Consider the following 25,452-nt stretch of genomic DNA (forward strand, 5'->3'; position numbering starts at 1 on the left):
GTCGTGTCGTGTGTGGCGTTATCAATTATCAATCAATTTCCCCCAACTCCCTTTTATGTCCCTTCAACACATGCTCGCCGTCACTTGCCCATTTTGGCGTAAATCGAAAACGTTTCCCAATCGGATCGTAAAATCCGGCAATAAACCGGGCAGCATATCAAGTGCGTATCCTTCGTCCGCATCCTTGGCTGATGACTCATCAATAAAGCAAATAAAAAAGGCGAAGGAGCTGTTACACTTGTCGGGTCGAAAGGTGTCCTTTTGGAAAAGTGAGCAAATATCCGCTGAATCAGTAGTGCCGGAATTAACGCATGTCAGCATGTCTCTCTCCCAAGGCAAAATGAAACACGAAAGTTTCAATTTAACTCTCATATTCATTCGATCATATTTACAGGGTATTTAAAATATTTTAATTCTACTTATTGGCAAATATATTATTTATAGCTTTAGTCTTTTGTTTCGATGGATGATATGCAATTGGCCCTTTCCGCGCGTATATATCTTGGCCATTTCCAAGCGGCTTTCCTTAAAACGGCTCATTTCCATTCCACCAGTGGCTGCATTTTCCGCTGGCAGCATCTTTTCGTCACTATCCAGATCAATCACCATTCTGCACAGGCAGTGGAAATAGGCTCAATGAGTTATCGAAAAATGTAACTATCATTCTACCTGCACTTCAATGAGATTTTGATATTGGGTTTGTTACTCGATTTCTCAAAATTGTAGCTGGGTCTGAAGTTGGTGTACCGCCAGCCACGCCTACTGAGATATACGCCCATCAATCCAGCCGAAAAGATGACATTGTGCAGATGCCTCATAGCGCCGTGTATGCTTATCCGCTAACTTTGTCACAGTTAAATGACAATAAATGTCACACAAAACGCCATAAGAACTCTCACACATGCAGCAGTGCGTATACGGATATATACACCCACACACACATATATATATATCTATCCTCATATACACATACACACATACTGATAGCAGACGACAAGGACATAAAAGGCAAAAGTTGTGTTCGCCAGCGACAGCAGCGCATAAAAGTTTTCCCTTTCCCGGCTTTTCCTACCTTTTGGCCAGGCCAACATGCTCGTCTTTTTTTCATTTTTTTTATTATTTTCTTGTCTTTAGCTTTTATACCCTCACAAAAAGTATTTGACTGTAGCAAAGTATAATGTACTTTGTATAAATCCGAAATATCTACCAAAACGCATTTAATTACTTCCTTATTAAGAGTCATTACAATATTTGATTGCTGAAGAATAGCATTTTTTTTTTTGGTAAGGGTATTTGAGTCGGCATTTTGTATCTTTAGTTTTTTGTTGCTTGTTTTCATTTCACTTCTATCATGTTTCAGTTTTTTTTTTTTTTTTTTGTACGTACTTAAGCCAGTGACGGAGGCACGTCATAACTTGGCCGTAAAACAGCTGACAACTTGGAGCAGAGAAGAGGGATGTGTTTTGGCACCTCACCTCCAACATTAGCCCTCTCTTTCTGGCCCCGCTCCTCCGTCTCTTTCTGCGCCAGCCAGTTGTTTTAGTGGCTTAATGTGCTAAACAACTGCTCGACATGGGACAAAGGCAAAGGAATTGAATGCCGGCTGAATTTAGGGACTAAGAAAAGACACTCACTCGGGCTGTACATGCCTCTCTTTCGCTCCCTGTCCCACCCTCTCTTTCACTCTGCTAATGGCGGTGTGTGTGTGTGGGAGCACGTCGAGAGCTGCCCGCAATAAAAAACGTCATGCGGGTAGCTGTTGCTCTGTACTATCTCCATGCCACCCAATGCAGCCCGCACAAACACACACAAGGAAGTACAGTCATACCCCTTTTGAAGCAACCTACTCGATCAACTTTGGTTTGCTAGTTCTGTAGATAACACGACTATATTCTATGCAAATGAAACACAAATTCTCAGGACTGTGATCATTTAACTAAATGATGGCATACTTAAGCAGTGCGTACTGTGAATCCCATTTGAAGTATCTGGTCCTTTTCGCTCAATTTGGCAAATTCCCTTATGCACTCCACTCATTTCTAGTTTGCCTACTCGAGTCTCGTTTCGTTTGTCATTCATCCAACGGCCTCCGACTTTCTCTGCTTTCTCCACTTTCCCACAATTTTCCCGCTCTCTTTGTGGACAAGGCTTTGTTTTCCCCCTTTTCGAAGGACCCATCGTAGGCTCTGATTGTTTGTAAATAAAATCGCAAGTTTTATTGTCGCTGGGCAAACTTTGATTAAGAGCAGCGTCAAAGTGTTGTAAAAGTCTAAAGTAGAAGCAGGACGAAATTAAATTTTCAAGGCAGCCTGGAATACTGGAATAAAAAATCCACAATCCTCAACTACTGGTAGTTGAAAACTTCGGAGCGCCACGGAAATCTGCACACACAAAACATATCAGTGGGTTGGAAAGTAGAAAAACAAATACCGAATTCGACAAACTTTACAAATTGAGAGAAATTGGCAGTTTTGACGGCATTTTTATTCGCATGCAATATTATTTCGTTATTTGTTCACTTCTTTCGGTTTGCCAGCATCTGCACTTGCAAAAATCTAGAGATCATTTGTTTCAATCAAAATAGTTGCTCTACGAATTTTGTTGTACAATGCCAAAGAAAGCAAATAATCCCATTTTGTGCTAAAATCATTTTCGAATTTTCCGCCTAAAAAATTATACAATTCTTCGCATAACAATCGACAGAATCATTCAAATATGGAATGTAATACCTCGTTGAGTTCGTATTTAAATTCCCAATCGAACTGTATCCACAAATTGGAATTCTATTTTTGGCCATTTTTTGCGAATTTTGATGATGTAACCCCTTACCAAAAATGCGAAAATTGGCCCAAAAATTAGTTTTCCTATATCGGTCAAAAAGTTATAGGGATGGTTAGCCCTTGTAAGTAGCTGCTCAAAACAGTTATTCTTTCAGCTTTATGATCAGTTTTAGTCAAGTTATGATAAAAATGGTCATCTAAAGTTGTTTCATTATTGCCAAAATAATTGTTTTCGATTTTCCGTCATAAAATAATCAGTTTTTTGGACACAACTTTAAAAAAAATTGTCTGAATACGGAATGTTATATCTCGTTGAGTTCGTATTTAAATTCCCAATCGAACTGTGTCCAAAAATGGGAATTCCATTTTTTGGCCATTTTTTGCAAATTTTGATGATGTTACCCCTTACCGAAAATGCGAAAATTGGCCCAAAAATTGGATTCTCTAAATCGGTTAAAAAGTGATAGGTGTGGTTAGCCCTTATAATTAGCTGCTCAAAATAGTTTTTCTTTCAGCTTTATGGCCATTTTTAGCCAAGCTATGATTAAAATGCCCACCGTTTTATGAAATTTTTGCCCTTTCCAAAAATTGAAAAAATTAAAATTGTTTTTAAGCCTCCAAAATGTAATAGGGATAGTTGGTTTGGGTTTCCTGCTGCACAAGTCAATTGGATTTTAAGCTGTACAATCTTTTTAGAATAATTTACAACCTAAAACATGAAATTTATTCGATTATTGTGAAGAGAAACCTCTCTAAGATCGCAGTGTATGTCTATATTCTTTTGGATGCTTTTTTCCCGTGCCTGTCTTTCTATGCGTTTGTTTTCCATTTCACCTGCCCGGTTTTTCGTACTCATCGTTGGCATTTCCAAAAATGGAGTGCCACGTGACTCCTCGATGGGGGGTTTAGGGGGGGATTTTTGGGGGGTTGGCTATGTGGGTGGGGCGTATTGGCGCCGCTTTTGCATTGTTTCGAGGGGGCGGACAAAGCACACAAATAACTGTCAAAGTTTCAATTCTTTTCGAAAGTAAAGCCCGGCTAAAAAAAATAAAAAACAAGAAACCGAATCCGAAAGCAAACAAAGGCAGAACAATGGTCGAGCAAATTGAAAGCTCTCGATTGGTATTCCTCTATTCCGCACTTGTTTTTCCCACTTTTCACTTTTCATTAAAACAGAAGCAGCACGGAATGTTTGAAAAAAATCCGCAAAATTCAGCGGAACTAAACTTGAAGTCGCTCTACAAATGGATAAACTCAGCATGGCAGTGGATTTTATTTGCAGATCATTCGAAGTTCAATTTATGAAACGATTAATAGTTAAAGCCATAAATTTGTTGAAGGACCGATCCGCAGGTCCCATTATCCTTATATCCGCGATGAATGCATGGCTGTTCTGACCACCGACACGTTAATGCACATACTCATATACTATATGTTGCACATCAATCCCCTTTCGTCGACATGCAAAGTGCAACACCTCTCGCTCTTCGAACAATTTTAATTATTTCCACACGCAGCAGACACTCCAGTAAGTCCATGGGCGGCGGAGGGATCCGGAAAATGAGTGTGGTGTGTGGGAAGGGGGATGGTGGGGCGAACCCGACCGCAGGGAGTGTGTTGTTGGCTTTAACGGGGAATTAAGTCGGGCAACAGGAAGTCAGCGAGCACAATAATTAAGATGAGCGCTCGAGGGGCAATTATGTGACATCAACTTGCCAATTTTAAGCCCCGCCCCCCCATCCCGAGCTCCCCGCATCCTTTATCCTGCCGTCGAAGGATAATGCGCACGGATTGGCCAACAGTGGGCTGTGCATAAGGATTTCTAACCATATATAATTATTCTTCGAACTGCATACTTTATGACACCTTTATACACTCAGAGAAAAAAACGTTCTTAACGATCTCGATTTCAGAATTTCGATCTTAAAATCGAACAAATCTCAGATTGCAAAAAATTTAGTTGTCTCAAAATCAAAAAGATTTCTTCTCATGAGAAGATGTTTTTTAAAGGTCTCAGCAACTTGTTGTAGTTTTTCGGATCCAGTAGGCCCGTCTCCAACTGGCAACACTTCATTCCAACATCAACGACAGGGACACACACGACACATTTGCTCTACGGTTCGGTCGGTAGTACCAAATCTTATATACACCACAACTGCATAGTATAGCCATATATAATATCAAAATTTTCCACTGAAACTGCTTCGGGATGAGCACTGAACATCTGAATGACGCGGAGCCAGCGGAATCCGCGAGTGCCCGGAGTTTGACTTTGGATCGCGCTCTCGTCAATTTGCTGCACCAGGCACGTCGTCTCCATTTGAACAGCGTGGATAGCTATAGATCGCTGGAGGCATCCCTGGAGAAGGCAGTGCCAGAGTTGCCCACGACTAGTAGTGATACCGCACACCCCACCGCCGCAGCGACCAGCTCGGCAAGGGCTTTCCCAAAGCGAAAGTCCAGTATCCTAGCACGAGCTGCACCCAAGGCTCTCAAAACGCGCAAGACCGATACGCATGTGAAGACCCCACGTGGCGTCCAGTGTAAGACCGCCCATCTGCCGGTGCCGCCACCACCACCGCCGCCCTCGCCGCGATGCCCAAAACCACAGGAACTTAGTTCGGCCATAGAGATGGCCGATCTTCTTCGGATCGAGATCGCCGCGACGGACGCACTGTTGGATCAAATGCTGTTCGACGCCAAGGCACTCGAACGCCAGGTGGTGGTCCAGTGTCAGTTGCACAGGGATGCGGAGCTGATCCGCAGCCTGGAGCAGGAGTACAGTGCACTATCCATGAAGTGTCTGGTAGAGGCCATTCAGTCGGACTGCGAGAGCCAGGATGTCCAGGATCTCTGGAGCCGATGTCAGCGCTCTTTGGAACGCCACGCGGAGCGACAGGCGGAACTGGAGTCCGAAGAGGGTCTGTATCTGGATCTGAGTGAAGGCGAAGGCACCGGCAAGGGCACCCAAACCGATGTTGCTGAGTCTCAGGACGAGGTTCTACCTATGCTCGTCCAATGCGATTTGCCAATGGTTGCGAAGGACGGTGCGCCAAGAGGATCAGGATCAGGAGATGGCCATCTAGCGCAGGGGCCAGCCTTGGATAGTGAGAATATACAGAATAAAGATACACAACTCTAAAATCACTTGTGTGTTCTGCATTATAACGATGACCCATAGAAACATTGAAGAGCTGCGATTAGACTAGAACTGCGAGGATTAATTAACTAATTGAACTAGTTCAAAAAGCATATGCACAGATAGATCTCATTGATTTGTCAGTAGTCATCTTACAACTATCTATCCATTTAATAAAAAGATATTCGAAAATTTCTCATTTACATTTCGAATGAAAGTACCACTGTGCCACTGGCAACTTTGTGTCTGCCTTTGAATCGTTGTGTGAGGAAAGTTTTCTTGTTAAGTTGCAGATTGAATGGCGCCGGTAAACACGGTGCGGCAAGTGCAGGGCTCCCGGCTCGCAGTTCGAGGACACCATGCATCCATGCCTCTGATTGAGCCAAATCCTGGCTCATAACTAATTGCCAGCAGCGACGACGACGGCGCTGGCAGCGGTGCAAAGTTTAAATTAAGTTGCGTGTCATAGTCGAAAAGTTTTCCACTTATTCAAAGAGGCACGTGCTCCGCTGAGCACCACTCCACGGAGAAACTCCTGTCCTCCACTGGCCAACGACGCCAGCGAAGACGAAGGATTGACAAAAGAAATAATAACCAACGGATGGGAAATATATGCATTACTGCTTTACGTGCAAAAAAAGTGGCAAAAATAATGGAGAATCCATAAATCACAAAAAGCTGCTGGTGAAGTTAACCACTAAGTAATTTAAAATGATAAGTTAACTGGGAATCAACATCGAAAATGTCTTGGTATATTTAAAGATTTTGGATTACATTTACACTTAGTTATTCCAACTAATAAATAGGCTTCGTTTATTTAGACATTTAATCAAATGCATAACATTTAAATGGAATTTTCTCTGCATGTGCAATCTCTTACCGCCATCACACACAGTTTTGTTGGGTTTATCACACTTCATCTTAGGATCATTTCCAGTTGATATATGTAGCCAGTGAATAATGGCAATCCGTGCTGTCCGGCTCCTCAATTCGTTTTCACCTTTGACTGCGGCTGCGGCGACGTTGATGGCGACTCATCGAAATCCAGGTAATCTGCGTAGTCGCGTCGCTTGGACAGCGACAAGGTCCAGCAGATGATCCACAGCGGCAGGAAGATCGTGCAGATGACAAAGTACAGCCAGTTGCCATAGATCTGCAATAGGAAAGTATTCCAGTTTATTATCAATGTATATTAGAAGTGGAAACTGAAATCTTAACTTACCACGGAATCGATGAGTCCATAAGCCGAGGCATCCATGGCCGCGGTGGCCGCCCTCAGCATGATCTTCTGCACCGGCAGTTCCGGAAACTGGTAGAATGTCATGGCCAGCACGATCACATAAACGACCATCATGGGGTTCATGACCAGCGTGGCCAAGCGGATGGTGTTCCTCAGCGTGCTGCGCGAGTTCTCCTCCTTGGTCTCCAGCGCGATGACCAGCGGCACAGTCAGCACGGCCGCAAAGAAGCCTAGGGCAAAGTTGAGCAGCCCGATGACGATCAAGGCGCAGCCATAGATTAGCAGAAAGGCCACGTGCAGCAGCTCCAATCCTCCGGGCGGCAATACCACCACAAAGGGCAGAACGAAACCGATCAGAGACAGAAAGCTCAGTACTGAGGTGGTCAGGGGTGCGGCGCCCATAGGAATCTCCAGGAAATATTGCTGCAGGGGCAGCACGTTGCACAGGAAACCAATCAACAAGGTCGCAGTAAGGTAGATCAATACCGATCCATACGGCAGCTCGAATTTATCCGGCTCTAGGTTCTCCTCCAGCTCCGCCTCCTGTTCGTGCTCCCTAAGCCAGCCAGCGGCCTTTTCCAGCTCTGCGTTGGTCGCCGGGAGCGTGGACCACGTTAGATAGGCCTTAAGGAAGGCACAAGCCACCAGAGCCACCAAAGCGGGCATATAATCCCCAATGGAGATGTAGCGATCGTTGTTCACGATCACATAGAAGAAAAAGCTTTGATGGAAGCGCTCCAGCAGGTTGTTCAGACTCCTGGCTATTCCCTCAATGGCCTTCAGCAAAGGCACCGCTGCCGAACCTGGACTGCCCTTCAATGTGGCATGGGTGGCCCTCCGATTGGCAGCTATGGTCAAAGCATCGATCCGATAACGGTGGAACAGCCCATGATTGCCAGTGGGTACGCCCGACGACTGGCTGGCCAGCATGGTCAGCATCTGGCGGAGATTCTGCTCGAAGTGCGACTGGCTATGACGACGCTTCTTGCGTGGCGCTTGCTTATAGCCAGAGGCGATGCCCTCGCGGGCCATAATCCTCTGCACCAGATTGAACATATCCAGATTGGGCAGCTTGCCGTTCAAGCCCTCAATTCGCACATCCACATGGTCGATCTCCAGATCCTGAACTTCAATATTCAGAGCCGCCTGCAGCGAACCAGCGCGAGCGGGCAAATTGCCAGGACGCAGGTACGCCTTGCTCAAGTCCAGATCCCGGTCGCCATCGTGATAGGCCTCCAGCCAGGCCTGCATGCCCAGCTGCTCCTGTTCGGTGACCAGAAAGATCAGATCCTTCGCCCAGTAGTTTTTGCGCCGGGCGAAATCGGCGAAGGCCAGCAGGAGCGGCACGCTGGCGGAAATGTCCGTGTGCACGGAGCTGGCAGCGCGATATGGAGCCGCAAAAACGATGCCCTCCGTGGAGGCAATTCTTGGGGCCCTCAATATACCGTAGATATTCTTGCCATGATACTCTTTACCGCCGCCAAATGGGTAGCGCAACGTGTAGTTGTGGGTGTGCGTCTCCAGGCCGAACTCGTTCATCTTTGCCGCAATCCAGGCGTGCGGCGTGGTGGACAGATGATCCTTGCGCTCTCGCTGCAGCTCCTCCAGCAGCTGGATGGCCAGACGATTCGCATCGATGCGGATCTCCGGATAGACCAAGCCTACAACAAATAACACAAATTGTTAGCGACTCTCTATGGGTGACGCTGCACGTAACTCACCTGGCGAAAGGGCATTCTCGGAGAGATATGTCCCGTGGTTGAACTCCGGCAGCGCCAAACAGAAGAACCAGGCCACACCCGCCACATAAAGGGCGTAGCACACCTTGCGGACATGGCGCGCCAGTCCGTCCACCAGCTTGCTTTGCGTCGATATCGACGGATCGGACAGCAGGCCCATTTTGGATGCCCTATATCCTGTATATATCCCGAATCACAACAACACGAATCGGACAAGCCGGCGGAATTGTATCGATGCGGGCGTTATCGATAACCTCGATAACCGATTGCGTATGACGCTAGGGAGGAGAGAGTTAGCAATGGATTTTATTGCTCGAAATTAAAAAAAATTTTCCCAATGTTTTTGAAATTTATATATATTTTTTTTTATTATATCAAAATATACTTATTAAGATAACCTTCACGCTTGGTTTTAGATTTTTATAACATTAGGCATACTCGTATATTCACAAGAAATGTGTTCCAAAAACAATGAAAAAAATAAATAAATATTTATTTTTTTCCTCTTTTTGACGTTAATGTAACGAAGCACTTATCTGAGAAAGTACAACCATAATCATGTTCTCAGATTGGAGTTTTTAACAAGTCCAGAGTTTTTCGAGAACCCTGAAGTTTTTAAAATTCTTAAATGGTTGTTCCAAATTTCCTCTCCGAAAAACACTAGCCAAACGAAGTAGACATTTGGTTCTATCATTAAGAGTTACAACAGCCTATCCATAAAACTCCTTAACTAAAAAAAAAAATATTGCAAACCAAATGATAGGTATAACCTTGCTTAGTGTTAAACCTTCTGATGGTTCCGTTTACATATATGACTATACAATTTTAATTGGGAGGGGTGCAATAAAATAGCTAGCCAAACGAAGTAGACATTTGGTTCTATCATTAAGAGTTACAACTGCCTATACATAAAACTCCTTAACTAAAAAAAAAAAATATTGTAAACCAAATGATAGGTATAACATTGCTTAGTGTTAAACCTTCTGATGGTTCTGTTTACATATATGACTATACAATTTTAATTGGGAGGGGTGCAATAAAATAGCTTATTCCTACGCTTTCTTTAAAAAAAAAATCCTAATCGTCATCGTCAATAACAATTATATGCGATGACAGCAGAACGGGGTCCCCAGGTTCCGTATGCTAGCCGGAATTTCCCGGAGCTCTGACCACTGCAGCTGCATTTTGGGGACTCCAGACGAGGTAATCGGTGTCGATGGTCAGCTTGGGCTGCTTAAACTGCGGCAGCTGTAGGTGATCTTGAATGGTCTTGGACGTAACGCAAATGACATTCTGGCCCTTCCAATACTTGATCATCTTCATGGACTGCAACGTGTAGATAATGTCGTCGTGGGTGATGCCACTCATTTCGCTCAGCTCCTTGATTGTGATCTGCTCTGGAGCGCAGCGGGTTTTCATCAGCTCCAGCAGCGTGTATGCCCAATAGCTGCGATAGCTCAGCCTACCCAGATCCGACAGCGGCTTCTCCGGACTACCGATGACACCCTCCTTGCGCGACAGCTCATAGCTAAAGGCTATTAGTAGTTTTCCAAATCCCTTCCGCTGATGCGGCGGCAATACCAGAATACAGGCCACGTTGTAGTTCTCCAGCGACTTCTTTTCCTTGGAGAAGTAGCCCACAATGTGACTGCCCTCCTTGTCCGTCTCGCAGAGGATGTAAAAGAGGAACGGGTCCATGTCGAAGTACAGAACCTTGTGGTCCAGAAAGAGCTTGGCCATCAGGCACAAAAGCTGGCAGTATAGTGACTCCTCCTTGCCGTTCACCTCGTAAATGGATATATTTCCCTTGCGGTAGATCTCTCTTCCGGGCGGACGCCTGCGGCCGCATTCGTGCAGATGATAGGCATAGCTTGCCCTAAAGCGCATATACTTTAGGCAGTACTCGCAAACATATAACGTACGTGCCTTGCCATATTCCTCGGGGAAGGGACTGAAGTACCAGGTGTCGATCTCGTAGTTGCCAAACTGCAGCTTATCAATGTACTTGATCTTGGTAATGGACTCGTGCTCCTTCTCCAGAGCCGCCTGCGTGGCGGTCAGCTCAGCATGGCTCTTCTGCACGTGGTTGATCTCATCGTAGCGTCGCTTCTGGTAGCGTGTCATCTTGCGGTCGCTGTAGTCATAGCGACTGTTCTCGCAATAGGACAGATAGTAATCCTTGTTGCCCGTCCGCTTCTGCCGTTCGGATGAGGCAGCTGCCGCCGCGGCGGCCTGTTGGGCGAGCATTTCCCTGCTAGTACTTGGCTGATCTGGGGCCAATGGTGGCGCTGGCAGCACGGTAATGCCGCCCAAGTCATCCGCATTGTCCGAGATTCGGTGCCGGCCCACCCAGCCGTCCAGGCGGCGATTGAGGCCAACATAGTGGACGTAGTACTCTTCGGGAGCGGCCGGATTCTCAGTGGTGCGAGACTGAAGCACCTGGCCACGGTGCACGGTGCCATCCTCCCGCCGAATATAGTAGATCTTGTCGGGATTTTCGCTTATATCGATCTTTTGCATCAGAGGGTCACCCGTTGTTATGACCGTCTCTCTGGAAGTGCTGTCGTGCTCCATGGTCAAGGCATCATCTTCGTCCTCCTCTTCCTCTTCGTCGTCATCGCTGCTGCTACTTTCGCTGCTGTCGTCAGAAATAGCCTCCACGTTGGCGCTGAGTATGGTTTGAACGGGCAGTACTACGGCTGGCGGCGGCATGTTGCGCTGGCGAGGATCACGCGGCGCCAGGCGGGTGGGCAGGCCAGGTGTCGATTCCTGCATGTAGCGAACGCGCATGAAGGAGGATAAACTTACCGCTGGTGGTTCCTCGCCGTCATCTGTGGGCGAGGCAGGAGTCTCGGGAACTTCTTCCGCTGCTGGTGGAGGTGGTGGTGGCGGTGGGGCAGCCAATGGCAGCCCCAGTTGTTGTGCCCCTTTGAGATGAAGAGGAGCTGGAATGGTAACCACCTCGGTGATTATGGCATTAGACGGAGCATCGGGATCCATAACGAAATCGTCAATGTTGGAACCAGTGCCGTAGGCGTTGATATCGGCCACGCAGATTACCGTATTGGAGGAGGGCTCATCCTCGGTGTCCATTTCCTGGTCCACCTCCACTTCCTGCTCTTGCGGCTGCGCGGGCTCCTGTGCCTGCAATTTAACTGGAACTGGTGACTTCACCTGCTCCTGACTGTCCTCCTCCTTTTCCTCCTGCTGCTGCTGCTGTGGTTGCTCCGGCTCGGGCTCCGTTGGTGCCTCCTCCGCCTCGCTAACGTCGTCGTACCGCGAGGAGCTGGACGACCTGGTGGAACTGGTCGATGTGCTGCTCGCTGGCGTGCTGTCCTCCGAAATGGGACTGATGTCGCGATGCTGGCGCTTTGCCGGTGGCTCCGACTCCTCCGCGGCCTCCGTTTGGACACCGCTGAGGTCCAGCGACTGCTCCGCCGACTGATCCGAGCCGCTGACGTCCAGACTGGCGCTCAATTCGGCCGCCGCATCTTCAACCGGCGTCCTCGGCGGACCGCCAATTGTGTACGCATTGGTTGGCTCTTGTTCCGGCTCGTGCTCCTCCTCCGTCGGCTGCTCCTGCACGTGGCCCGCGCTGGGCGTCTGTTCCAGCTCCGCTTCAGACATTCTTAGCCGCTAGATTTGTCCAATTGCGTATTTTTGTTCACTTTTTAGGGAAATGAAACGAAATAAGGCGTATAATGCAACCCTGATTTCCCACAAAAACAAGTCCATATAATCGATTATTAATCGGCCGTTATCGATAGCTGGCGACAATACTTTGCTCCCTTTTTGAAATTACCCTTCTGAATTTTTCTGAGCATTAAGTTTTATAATATATTTTATTTATCTAAAACCTTCAGAAGAAGCAATTAAAAAAATTGGAACTGATTTCGAAATTTTTATTGAACATCTATCCTACAGAATTAACGCGCAAACAATTATTGGTTGTTGACTTGTGTATATTGCTAAATACAGACAGCTAAAAGCACGGCATGAATTTGGAATTCTTAAAAAATCTTAAATGCATAGATAACAAATGAAGAGTCGAGTTCTCTGTGACGATAGGGAGTTCCTATATGCAATTAGCCGTGCACATTTTGGATTATGCGTAGACCATTACATGACCCCGCAGAGTATAGGTCAGATCATCGTGGGTTCCCGTACATATATGAGTTATGTATATATATTTATATAAATGTGACTCGTGTTTGCTATGGCCACCGTTCGACAAAAAGGATTTGGTTTTGGATATTCATATTCATCACATCAAAAATATGGACTAGAATTAATCCCGACGACCTTCGACTGACTAGCGCAGGTTTAGCTGCCTCTGCTGGCCACGATCGTAGAATAAAAGATAGGCGGGAACGCTCAACACCTCGTCGATGCTCACCTCCCGCACAATCGTATCCGATGTGTAGTACCACCTAATAAGGATAGCATGGAATTAGCATAATAATTAAACATACGTACGTATACGGAGGCTATGGAATCCATACCGATGTGCGTTCCGCAACGAGCCACGCCTGTAGGTTACAAAGTGACCGCTGTTTGCCTCCCCGGAGTGCACCACCACGGCCAGAAGCCGGTAAAGATTCTTGGGGAACATCGTGCCAAAGCCCTCGCCACCACCCACGCCATTGTTCATCGGCAGGCTGGAGGAATACAGCGACATTGTCGAGCCCCAGGGTGTGCCAGCCTGCAATCATAAACAAAAGTTTTTGTTTTAACAATATGCGAGTTACTGAATGTAAGCTGTTATTGAATTGAATGCCACTACTTTGTACACCAATTAGATATATCCTATACATATGTATATATCCTATAGATATATATATTCAAATTATCATATATTAGGATGATTTTTACAGGGGAAGTTTGTTATTCTGGGCAAACATATGCAACACACGCTCACCTGGCTATTGAGATGCGGCTGCACGAAGCTGTAGGGCGCCATGGAGAGGCTCTCGGGGAAGTGCACATAGTCCTTCCGCTTGCACACCTGTCCAGTTGGCAGCCAGACCGTCCGCGCCACATGGATGCACAGGCAGGCCGGTAGTTTGGCGAACGTAACCGATTTGGTGTGCGTGGTGGTCTCGTTGCAGGAGTCACACTTGACATCGCTCAGATCCTCCGATGTGATATACTCGCTGAGCAAGTGGCCCAAACTCAAGCCAGTTCTGCGTTGCGGCGGCAGATTTAGCGTGATGCTGTCGAACTTATCGTAGCGCACGGCCGATTTGGAGCCGCAGCCATTGCACACGATCTGGGCGCCCATGGCGCCCTGAAATGGATGCGCCACTTGGCTGGGCATCATATTCGACCAGATGGACACCCGACCGGGTCCGCGATGCAGGCGCTCCAGAGATCGACAGGAGCTGGACACCCGGCGATTCAGGCCCTCATCCTGCTGCTGTTGGGATTGTGGAAGGCGCGGTCGCGACGAGCGCTCGCCGCCCAACGTAGGCGTAGCCAAGGAATCTGGATTACTGACGAGCGGAAACCCAAAGGGTGTCCCTGGCGAAACGGCATCCAGAAGCAGGGATCCCAGGCGATCGTTTCCGTCGCGTTCGCAAACAGAGGCAGGCGAATCCGGTGTGTGGGCCTCGGAACGCACCAATCGCTGCAAACTGGTGCTCTCATCGTACTCCATGTTTAAGAAATCAGTGAGCATGGCACTGGAGGGCCTGTTCGGTTGATCCCCGATCCTCTGGCTGGCTCCCAGGCCCGCTGCCATGGAGCTAAATGATTGGAAGGCCCCAACCGGCGTGGCTGTGCCCGCAAAGCTGCTGTTATCATCGTTATCCGTGGGCAGAGCATCCGACAGACAGCCGAGGGGCTGTGGTCGTATGGCCTCCTCCTCCAGGCAGGTCAATAGCACGTGGAACAGCTCGTGGGCGTCGTGCTCCTCCTGTGGAATCACCCAGCCCAGGGCATTCAGAGCCCGAAGCACGGCTCCCGGCGAGTGGGGATCGCCGCGCAGAGTGGCATGGGTGCCATTGACCACCTCCAGGGTGTTCAACATCGAGGTAATTAAGCTTTTTCGATCCGGCGAGGCATTGTTGTACAATTGCAGCCAGGCAATGAACTGGGGACAGGCGGCCATCGCCTGTAGCAGGGTGTTTAGGAAGCAGGTCAGTCCGAAGTTGTGGAGACCGGCAATTTGGCCGCGTCGTTGACGCAACCGGGAACCTGGAAATGTTTCGCTGGAGTATGGAACTACCCCATGGAAGATCTACTACTCACCCGAAGGACCCCAGAAAACGAAGGCTCCGACTACGGCGGCTACCGTCACTCCGGCGGCCATTAGAATCTTCTCGCTCTCCATGGCTTAAGATTTCTGATGGCTGCTTTTCCGGTGCAGATCACTGCGGTACCGGGAACTCCCAAACCAGCCGCCAAAATCACACAGACTAATAACTCTAGTTAGGAATTTTGACCGAAAAATTTTTTGTGTCTCTTGATGTGTTGCAAAGCGATTCAGTGTTTAACACCACAACGTGCGCCCATTACACAACACTGGCGCGTAATTATCGTAAAATTTGCAAAGAAAATCAAGTATTTTAAAATTCAACCGAATCGTTGTACATGTGAATGTTTCTGCTATGAGCATTAAACCAACATAAGTTTGACAGCCTACATTTGTAAACGTAGAATATATTTCCCATACTACTGTGTCGTCTATCGATAGCGACGATTTTATCAACTTTCGATAGGCATCTCGAACAGCTGTGTGGAAAGGGGATTGTAGTAAAGGAAAACAAAGTAGGCACAACACAACAAGCAAAGTTTTCAAATCGAAACGGCAACATTAACATTCGGAGTTCAGTCGTCGTTCAGTTTAGAATAAATATCCTCCTGGGTCTTTAAACAATTAAAGAGGGGCATAACCTATTGAAAATTAACTGCAAAATTTGTCTGTGATTGTGTGAATCAGCTGTGTGGGAAATTCAAAACGGAAGACTCTGGAACCTTCTCGTCGCTTATTCCTATTGTAAGTATTGCGATTGGCTTTTATCTTGTTTTAATGCAGCCATTTTGCATCGTCCTTGTGTCCATTTCCCAATTTTCCCCAGCTGACTCTTGCTGCGCAATAGGAAAAGCACAACAACAAACCATGCATACATACACACACACAAACACGTATGGACTTAATCGCTTCTGTTTTTCTTGCTGCTTTATTGCGCCGTTTGTTTATGTCGCCTATTCGCTGTGTGGCCGTTGTGCAATTTGCCCCCATTTTCCACATTTAATTTTGGAATCTGTGCCACGCAGCTTGCCAAATTGCATATTCTAGAATATTTGAGAATTTTCGAATGTGTTACATTTATTTCCATTCAAATCTTTTGCGTCTTCTCTCCTTGTCGCACATCCATACATGCAAGCAGACGCGCACTTGTTTGCTCATATGTGTGTGTGCGCGAGTCACGTTTAACGGTTTCCTTCCGTGTGTTTGTTTACAGTGGGTATTGGCTAATACCTATTTCGAAAATGCCCATTGAAACACTATTTTTGGTTGAGAAATATGCGCACACAGCAACAGATTATTGAAAATTGGTTGTGTTGCAATCATAAATCTAAAAATATTTTCCTTCCGACTTATATGTATGAAAATCAATAATAATACAAGCCAACAGCATCAAGGAATATTTAAGAGTGACTTGTATCTTGCGACCACTGTATGTAAGACCCCCTTTCTCTTCCAGGCGATCTGACCTCGAGCGGAGCTTTAGTGACGACCTCAAACAAAGAACAAAGAAAGCCCGAGTGCAGTTGCCACTGCCTTGTAATAACCACCAAGCCATATACACAACTGGCTCTAACCGGTGGTAACCAAATTCGCACTTGGTCGAAACCAGTTGCTGCAGCTGCCTAACGTCGCACTTCCGTGAGGAGACAACAAAGAGCTCGAATTGAATATGGATGCCCAGGAAAGTAGGAGTGAACAGTCGGGACAATCGGTCGACCAGGAGGAGCACGAGGAGCACCGGATCCGTACGGACAGCGAGAGCTCCGTGGAAAGCATGACGCGCTTCGTGCTGCCCAGCTTGGATGGCACTCCGCCGAAGATTGTGACCATGGACGAAGTGTCCAGCATGTTCAAGAACTTGCGGAACATGGAACTGGCCCACGAGATAGCCATCAATCCGGACTTCAAGCTGCAGAAGTACGAGCCGCCCTCGGATAGGTGAGCATGAGCCAGCAGCCATGTCAGGGAATCCATTCAATTAACATTCCTTTTGAATGTCCACAGTTTGGAGGGCGCCATCAAGAAGATGGTGCACAAGGCCTTTTGGGATCTGCTGCGTGTGCAGCTGGAACGCCAGCCGCCATCGTATGATCAGGCCATCCGGCTGCTGGCCGAGATCAAGGAGTGCTTCCCGCAGCTGCTGTCGGCCAACAACGAACGTGCTCTGGCCCACATCAACGAGGTGCTGGATGACTCCGTCATCCGCCAGCAGGCGGAGCGGGGTACCCTGGACTTTCGGGCATATGCCAACTTTGTGATCAACATCCTGTCGCGATCCTGTTCGCCAGCTAGGGACGAAGCTGTGGCCGCCCTGCGTAAGATCGACGATGTGGTGGACACGTTTCGCTGCATCCTCGAGCTGATGACGCTGATGAAGCTGGACATGGCCAACTTTATGCTTCGACTGGCGCGCACCGAAATCGCCGCCAATTCGGTGCAGTATGAGAAGGTGAAGTTTAGCAAGTACTTGCGCGAGTTCCATGGAAATGGTGGGTTGTTGGCCACAAAAAGTGCAAGTGATCATTGTTTTATTGGGAATGCCCTTATTTCCAGTTGGTTTTCCGGCCACTGAGGATTGGCTGCAGCGTCACCGGTCCGGTGGCAGCGATGATGAGACCATTTACAATGCCTACGTGCAGCTGCTTGACTATCCGGCCGACAAGGAGTTCCCGGAGCTGTTGCGCATCGACAAGGAGCGCTTCGCCGGCCTGAGCTGGCGCGCCCAGCGCTTGATCCTGTGCGCCTCGCTCATCTCGGTGGCCCAGGGCATGCCTATCATTGCGCAGCGCCGCGAGAACCGCATCAAGCTGGCCCAGCAGCTGGACATCATTGTGCAGGACATCAAGAACCAGGAGTAAGATTCCCCGTGCTCTAGCCAAGCGCTGATTTAACCCTTCTTCAACCTCAATCAACAGCCAAGTGGCCTCTACCATCGAGAGCTGCTACGAGCAGATTCGCTCCTTTGTGAACAAGGCCTTGGAGCAGGAGAACATGCCCGCGATGAGTGATGCCGACCAGGCGGCGCTCAAGAACCAGGTGCTCAAGCTGACCAACAAGACGTCGCCGGTGCCCAGTTTGATGGGTGAGTTCACTCGTTTATATAATACAATGTATTTTATATTCAATTCACGTGAATCCCCTGCAGCCAAACGATTGGATGGCTATGTGCGCGTGACCCTGCGCTCCAATGGCAGCATTCCGCCGCCGCCCTCGGGATTCGCGGACTACCAAGAGGAGCTGGTTGCATTTATCGCCTCGTTCCGTCGCCTAGTGTCCTACAACCACGCCGTGTTCGGGGAGCACTTCCACCAGATTCTCAACAAAACGTTGCCCGGCGAGGAAACGCAGGCTACCACTTCCGCGGCCAGTGGCATAAACGCTGGCCAGGCCCAGACCGCCAAGCCTTAGGTGTAATTGTCTACCCTCTAAGGCAACACAAGATACCAGCATACAACACTTAGACACACCTGGACGCGACTGGCAGATCTGGCGGAGATCTGCACGATGTTAGGGCACCCGGAGTAGCGGACAGCAGCTTCCGTGTGGAGGTGGAGAGATTCCGATTCCGCAGCTGCTTTCCCATGTGACATGACACCTGCGTAGAAAATTTGACGCATGCACCCGTAACCACCAAGTAGAAACGAGTACTCCAGATCCCAATCCCCCTGCAAAGCCAGTGGGATCCGTGGCGTCTGAAAGGAATCAATAATGTGCTGGGGCGTCTGTGATAACAAGAATATTCAATACAAAATTGAAATTTGTTGGGGGTTAAGATAAGTGAGCTCGATTATGTGTGCTCCTCAAATTTCGCAATCTTAACCCCCTCTTCATAGTTACGATCAACGCATATATATATATATTATGATTATACAAGTGTACCCTAACCCCGGACTAATCCTATATCTTAGACTTCTGTGACCGTAACCTCTGAATTTAGTTTATTTTATTGATCAGTGTTTCGACTGAATCTTCACGAATATGTATATCTTTACCTAGTTTACCGATATTCAAAATAAATGAATTCAAAGGAACATTACATCATATAACTTGTGTGATTTTATGTTAATTTTGCGAATTAACGACAAATTATTTTAAATATGCGACACCGAAATGGTTTTGAATCTAAGAGGTTGCCAGATCGGGGAAATATTGTAAAAAGAACGCCAGGTGGCGGCACAGCGTGAAATAATTCGCTAGACGGCGTCTTGCTAACGGATTTCCAATTCGAATTACATTTCCATTATTTAAGATTTAATTAATGATTTGGCTACCCACTGATTCCAATATAATAAATGCAATGAAATAGGTTAAATTTAAATATCTATCAACTGGCCTTGTCGACTTTGAAGCCCATGACCTCGCTTCGCATTCATTTGCAATTTTAGTTTCGTTTTCGTTTTACATTTTCACCGATTTGCCTTCGCAATGGATTATTTGAGCTATCTATGCGCAGCAAGTGCCAAAAAGTACTAAAAGGTAGTTTATATGGATCGCCAAAATTTGAGATGGCATCGTTTTCGAAATCTTGAACACATGCATCCCGTGAAATCCCCAGCAGAACTGTATCCATCATCATTACTATATTAAACTCATTTCCGCTGCTGCTTTTGGCGCAATGATATTTATAAAAAGTAATATTCCCGAGTGTTATTACGCAATCGCAGAGGCAATCTTATCGAGGAAACGGAATGGATCGTTTTACTATTGCCATTGTGGTGATAAAGCGCCAGGGAAGATTAGATTAACCAGTTCGTTCTGCTCGTGGTTTCATTTTGACCGCGATCCAAGCAAATACGCCGACTTATAGCCAATATACCATCGCATTTTATGATATTCACCAAAATGCCAGACGTTAAATCACAAAATTAAAAAGAAGAAGTCATTTGGAATTAAATTAACTTGTAATAATCAAACGCAGCTAGCTAGTTTGAAATTCATCTAGTTTTGCGTCAGTTATAATTACAATTATCGCATAATGACGCAGGTTGTGGGGTTTGGATAAGATACGCCCTATATGGCGCACACAGGGTATCATAAACTATTTCACCTGGCATCTGTGCAGTTTTAATCATCCCAAAACATTGGAAGTTCTGGTATTCTTATCTGCAAACATATGAACATATGTACATCATACATATGTATGTATGTACATTTGCCCACTGATCATAAATGCCACCGCTGATTGACTGATGAGTAGAAAAATTGGAAACCGATTGAAACCACACAGACCTTGAACGATCATTGACGATATGGAAAACTAGACAAGGGAATTACACGAAATGGAAAAGGCGAAGAGGAAGAGCGCCTGATTAACGTGTTTCCAGTCATTGGGAACTCGAGGTTTTTGATTATACCGCCTGATATGGCATTCTGTAATTGGGCCAACCTTGCAGAGTCGAGATAATAGTGATTTACTACACATTTGCGCCAATTGGGATAGGAAATTTATAAATTGCCCCAATAAGTATGCTGCAATAAATGGCATATCTCTGGTCCTTTGATAAAAATTAAGGATAGATGATAGAGAACCGCAGCTCGAGAAGTTATTAATGTTGAATTCTATTCTTTATTGTTTATGTGCCCAAATGAAATGAGAGCGTGCAGCAGATATTTTAGGAATGTGCTCGAAGCGCCTTTTAAAGCTCTTTAACCTTCATGTTGGGCGGTTACAGAAGGTCGGGTCAAGGAGGGTTAAAGCCACACCAACTTACACACATACATATACTCACATAGTTATATTACATATATTTCCAGAGAGAGAGAGTGAGAAAAAGAGAGCGGCCGGCATATTGCATGCGAATATTTGCACGTGCTGTGGACGAGAGCAGCGCAGGCGTTTTACCGTTATTCGACCGGCGCTTTCTCCGCTGTCCTTCCACGCTCTCCATCTCACTTTTCGGGGTAAGTTTCCCCTGAATGCGGCGAATTCTGCGAAAACCACCACCGCTATTATTGTTAATACACCACACCTAACTGCCCACACCCCCACCACCATTAGCCCTGCCTTTGTACAGCAGTTGCACTAAAAGAGAGAGAAAGCTAGAAAGACAGAGAAATGGAAAGAGAGGGAGAGGGAAATGAAAACAGCTGCAATTGATGATGATGATAAGGATATGCAAAAAGACAAATAACTGTATATGTCTGAGTTAACCTTTTGAACTTTGACATTGCGGGTTCAAAAAGGAGCAGTGTAATTATAGTGAGATAATGATGTATAAGATTAGTAGCATGCAGATAAAATGAAACGGGCGGCCAACATTAACCTTTAACTTGCTCACTCATAAAAGTGGAAATTCTGATATCCTCAAAAAACCGTATGGATAAGCGAATCTTTTTTCTGCAATACATTCATTTAATAAAGAAATATCTGTAAGTCCTTCGAGTTACAGAAAATGCTTTATACGAGGCTTCACTTTATGGCCTTTTCTGTGGACTTTTATACGCTGCATCAGCTGTGTACATCGATGCGTACATAATGTGCAGCGCCAACTTGGGGACACACACACCATATGGATATAGAACAGCTTCTGCGCTCTGAGTTAGTTTTTTCCCGCCTTGCGATGCTCTTTTTTGGACCGATGAATTTCCATGCCCTTTTTTAGACACAAAACAGTGAGCTCCAAATCGGTTTTCACTTTTTTTTCGAGACCCCCAAACAAGTGGTGGAGCGTAGGATTTTACATGGGCATAAAGTGAATATCTATGTATACTAGCATAGGTACTAGTATATGTACGTAACTTAAGACGAGTTTGCAGTTCAAAAGTTTGAAGGGGCTTTGAATTTTATTATATTTTTTTTTACAATTAAAATTAACCGCTGCATGCAATTTCTCCGTCGGTCAGAATGAGTTATGCGTTCATTTAAGGGTTAAGGCTTCCTCCTTGATCATTTTCCCATCCATATAGAGATAAATCACACACCTTTAACCTCCCGTTCCCCATTTCCATTCAAATTCCCATTTCCACTTCCCGTTTTTCCAATGAGCCATAAAATGAAGGCAATCGATCACTTTGCATTATAAATCAATGCGTGCTTCTTGTCGGAGAAGTGTGACGGTGGGGGCTAACTAGTGGGTGGCGGGGGAGGTGGGATGTGTGTGTGGAGAACGGCTTACACAGCATAAAAAGCGGAGAGAGCGCCAAAGAGAGAGAGCTTCGGCTGTTGCGTATAACCATATTTGGCTTGCATTTTGCCCAACTGCAGTGTGTGCAAGTGTATGTGTGCACACGTATAAGCTGCGCTCAGCATAGCCTCTCTCTCTCTCTTCCCGCTCTCCCGCTCGCAGAGAGCGGAGTAACAGAATGAAATAATAAAAATACATTTGAACTTGAACTTCCCGCACCCGTCTCTGCGAACATACATGTGTGTGTGCGTGGAGTCGACGCCCCCGCCCAAAAACAAAAAAGGAGCCGGCGACAAACACACCCAAATACAGTAAAACCCCCAAAAACTAACACCCTCAATTACCAAACTGAAACTATGTTCGTGTAAGTACGTAAGATAGCTGATTCGATATTGGAAATTAATATTCTCACATAGGCTGCAAGTGTGCCTTATAGACTCATCACTGTACTTGCTGATCCGCCCGCTTCCACTCCTTTTTCTCTTTCTTGGGCCGATTCCTCCGGCTCTTCCATCGAATTCCCGATTATGGTCGCAGAATTGGCCGCGAGTCTTGAATCGAATCGATTTATGAAGCGACTTCTACCTGCTAAGGTCCTCCGATGGATGCGATGATGCGATTTGAATAATAACGATCGTCGATCGCCTGTATAATAACCATTTCTCATTTCGTTTTCAACTCCATTTGGCTGCTTTTCCCTTTTATTTCGCCCTCTTCAGCGGCCTGCGTTGTGAGCGGCATTCGTAATCGCCTCCGTTTCCGTTCGAGTGACTGATCAAGTGTATATAATGAGTGTATATATCTGGTATGGGGATGAGCTTCCTCCGACAGTGCCTCGAACTTATGGAGAACTTATAGCCTAAGGTCGTAAAACCATATATGAAACATTTCGTTTCAGCCAGCAACTTCAGTACCCAAAGAACTATATTTACTAACTAGCTTAGTTACTATATCTGAATGTGAGAACGTTTCAAGGGAATAAATTCCAACTGCTAGAAATCGAACCATATTGCTGGGGGTTCTCGAGTGCCATTGGAGATAAGTTCGGGGAAACCAAAACGAAACTGATATAGTTTTTCACCTTGATACTGAAGCACCTGCTGATATGTTCATATGTAAGGAATTTTTATATATGCCGCATTGCCAACGAGTGCAACCCTTTGCCTTTTCCATCTAGTATACCACTTTTAACAATTCTCCGTTTTATTCCTTTGATTTCCTTGCCATTCCTTTTTTGGCTTGGCGACGGAAGTGCTTGTCAGCCACGCCCATTTCTGCACTGTCATAATTTAACACCCCCAGGGCAACGTGGGAACAATGGAGCCTTAACCCTCTACACCACCGTCTACTTTCAACCCCAGATGGTGTCTAGATAGATGTCTAGATAGCCATTTAAAAGAAAGCATTGTACACTTTATTCAAATTATTTATTGCTTTTCATGGTTTAAGTAAGTTATGTTTCAAATAAGCTAGTGAGAGAATAAGTCTCAGCGTATTGGACTCCACTTGAGAAACAGAAGTGTTATTCGGCGGCTCAAGTGATAAATATTCGAGAATTTCATGCTGTTACTCATAGGGTTAACGACTTCCCGGAGTTTGGGGTCGAAGTTCCCTCCGATCCCACATTGAATGCAATTTTAAAGAGTTTTTCGAGAACGAAAACATATAAAAAAGTAAGAGCCAAGTGGGTAGGGCGTTGTATGCTTGACTTTATCGTGGGGTGAAGACAGAGAAGAACTCTCGTTGTATTTAATGCATTTGGCATATGGGTGGCACATTAATTCTACTGTTTCATCTTATCTTGCATTTAGGGTATACATACATACATATATGTACAACATATGTACACTGTTTTCGGGGCGATTTGAGCCGGAAAGAGCCCGAGTATATTATGCTTTTGAGGCTGGGAGCGATTAGTCAACAGAGTTGCCACCACCAGCAATAATCAGTAGTGCCCGAAAAACCGAACCACCACGATGGCGAAACAGCTGATCTCACCCCCTAGCAAAATGTTGGCCCAGGACGGAGCCACCCACCCCGAACCCCCACGAAAATCCAGTGACGGGTGTCTGGGGTTCAAGGTTGAGCCGCTGCGGTGCGACCCTCATTTGGACAATGCCAGTCCCATAAGCAGATGCACTGACAGAAATCGCACATATCAGATCCTTCATGGCACATACATACTTACATGATCTTCTCTAGAACCGTAGAGCTGGAATAGTAATTATTTTCCAGTGCATTCCATCCCTGCGCATTCCCATTTGGGGTGGCAATTGTAACGGCACCCACCCCTATATCGTACCTACACCCTGTGTATCCTTCACATCCGGGTGAATCATTCAGCGCCTGCTTTTATCCCTCCTTGCCTTTCTTTTTCTTTTTTTTTGCCAAAAATTTCGCAAAAGGGACGCAGCACGTGTCACTTTCACAAAATGCTGGAAAAGTACCCGAAAAACAGTGAAAGACTTCACATTGCAAATCCGTGATGAGTCATGGGCTTTGATTTTGTTGCATTTTCATTAAAAATTTCGAGTCAAATGCATTCGAGCAAATTGCATTCCACATTTCGTTTTCTTTTCTTTGCGCTGAAATGGAAATGCAATTTGTTGCGCTCTGATTACAGTCTCCGAAAAGCGTTTTAGGGTATGCTTTAGTCGGGCGACTTGGGGGGAAACACCCATTGGATACATTGTTTCTCCGAATTAGTATGTCTAATGCAGACCATTAAACAACTTTAAAACCCAGTTATACATACCCGCCAGTCTGCGAGCAGTGAATTTCCCAAATTATTTATTCATTCACTGCCTCTGTGATCTCATAGATGATTCATTAATTGATGATATCAATAGCAGGCAATTGGAGAAGATGCCCAGGCATGGAGCTAGAATATCAGAATCTTATATGGCATTTGGATAGATCGAAAATATGATCTGTTAAGTGTGTTTGTCTTGCCCCCATAAACATCGCTTAGAAAAACACACAAAAATTCGATCTAGGCATATGCAAATTTTGGAGAAAAGGTGGAAATGGGGAAAATGTTTGTTTAGGTCGGAGTTTGTAAACGAAACTCGCACTCAGCTGGTTTTTCCAGATGGTCCTCAACTTTTCCATCTCCAGAATCTGTGAGCAACTTAGCAACAATAACGAATAACGAACTTAGGTAATAACTCTTTTGAT

At 46.0% G+C, this 25,452-nt stretch overlaps 6 protein-coding genes across 6 annotated transcripts; 2 read left to right on the forward strand and 4 right to left on the reverse strand.

Annotated features, from left to right (window-relative positions):
- Window positions 1-438: 438 nt before the first annotated feature.
- LOC117147096 lies at window positions 439-609 on the reverse strand. Its single transcript, XM_033313862.1, has one exon. It carries the CDS (start codon window positions 607-609, stop codon window positions 439-441), a length of 171 nt encoding a protein of 56 aa, XP_033169753.1.
- A 4,241-nt stretch (window positions 610-4,850) lies between these two features.
- On the forward strand, window positions 4,851-6,097 carry LOC117147442. The gene is given in 2 exon segments (XM_033314323.1): window positions 4,851-5,790; window positions 5,792-6,097. Coding segments are annotated over 2 exon segments (876 nt in total). The 5' UTR covers window positions 4,851-4,989; the 3' UTR covers window positions 5,867-6,097.
- Window positions 6,098-6,649: 552 nt separating this feature from the next.
- On the reverse strand, window positions 6,650-9,146 carry LOC117148191 (glycosylphosphatidylinositol anchor attachment 1 protein). The gene is made up of 3 exons (XM_033315461.1): window positions 8,881-9,146; window positions 7,142-8,820; window positions 6,650-7,072 (listed from the first exon to the last, which is right to left on the reverse strand). Exons 1-3 carry the CDS (start codon window positions 9,056-9,058, stop codon window positions 6,905-6,907), a joined length of 2,025 nt encoding a protein of 674 aa, XP_033171352.1. The 5' UTR covers window positions 9,059-9,146; the 3' UTR covers window positions 6,650-6,904.
- A 145-nt stretch (window positions 9,147-9,291) lies between these two features.
- LOC117148190 (males-absent on the first protein) lies at window positions 9,292-12,632 on the reverse strand. The gene has a single exon (XM_033315459.1). It carries the CDS (start codon window positions 12,523-12,525, stop codon window positions 10,042-10,044), a length of 2,484 nt encoding a protein of 827 aa, XP_033171350.1. The 5' UTR covers window positions 12,526-12,632; the 3' UTR covers window positions 9,292-10,041.
- Window positions 12,633-12,786: 154 nt separating this feature from the next.
- LOC117148192 (ubiquitin carboxyl-terminal hydrolase 30 homolog) lies at window positions 12,787-15,452 on the reverse strand. The gene is made up of 4 exons (XM_033315462.1): window positions 15,148-15,452; window positions 13,817-15,093; window positions 13,401-13,600; window positions 12,787-13,328 (listed from the first exon to the last, which is right to left on the reverse strand). The coding sequence occupies exons 1-4, from the start codon at window positions 15,227-15,229 to the stop codon at window positions 13,211-13,213; spliced, it is 1,677 nt and encodes a 558-aa protein (XP_033171353.1). The 5' UTR covers window positions 15,230-15,452; the 3' UTR covers window positions 12,787-13,210.
- A 197-nt stretch (window positions 15,453-15,649) lies between these two features.
- On the forward strand, window positions 15,650-19,194 carry LOC117148193 (T-complex protein 11-like protein 2). Its single transcript, XM_033315463.1, has 6 exons — window positions 15,650-15,895; window positions 16,608-17,089; window positions 17,156-17,640; window positions 17,705-18,005; window positions 18,067-18,233; window positions 18,297-19,194. Exons 2-6 carry the CDS (start codon window positions 16,821-16,823, stop codon window positions 18,557-18,559), a joined length of 1,485 nt encoding a protein of 494 aa, XP_033171354.1. The 5' UTR covers window positions 15,650-15,895; window positions 16,608-16,820; the 3' UTR covers window positions 18,560-19,194.
- Window positions 19,195-25,452: the final 6,258 nt, after the last annotated feature.

The sequence above is a fragment of the Drosophila mauritiana genome, chromosome X, assembly GCF_004382145.1.
Source record: "Drosophila mauritiana strain mau12 chromosome X, ASM438214v1, whole genome shotgun sequence".
Taxonomy (NCBI): Eukaryota; Metazoa; Arthropoda; class Insecta; order Diptera; family Drosophilidae; genus Drosophila; species Drosophila mauritiana.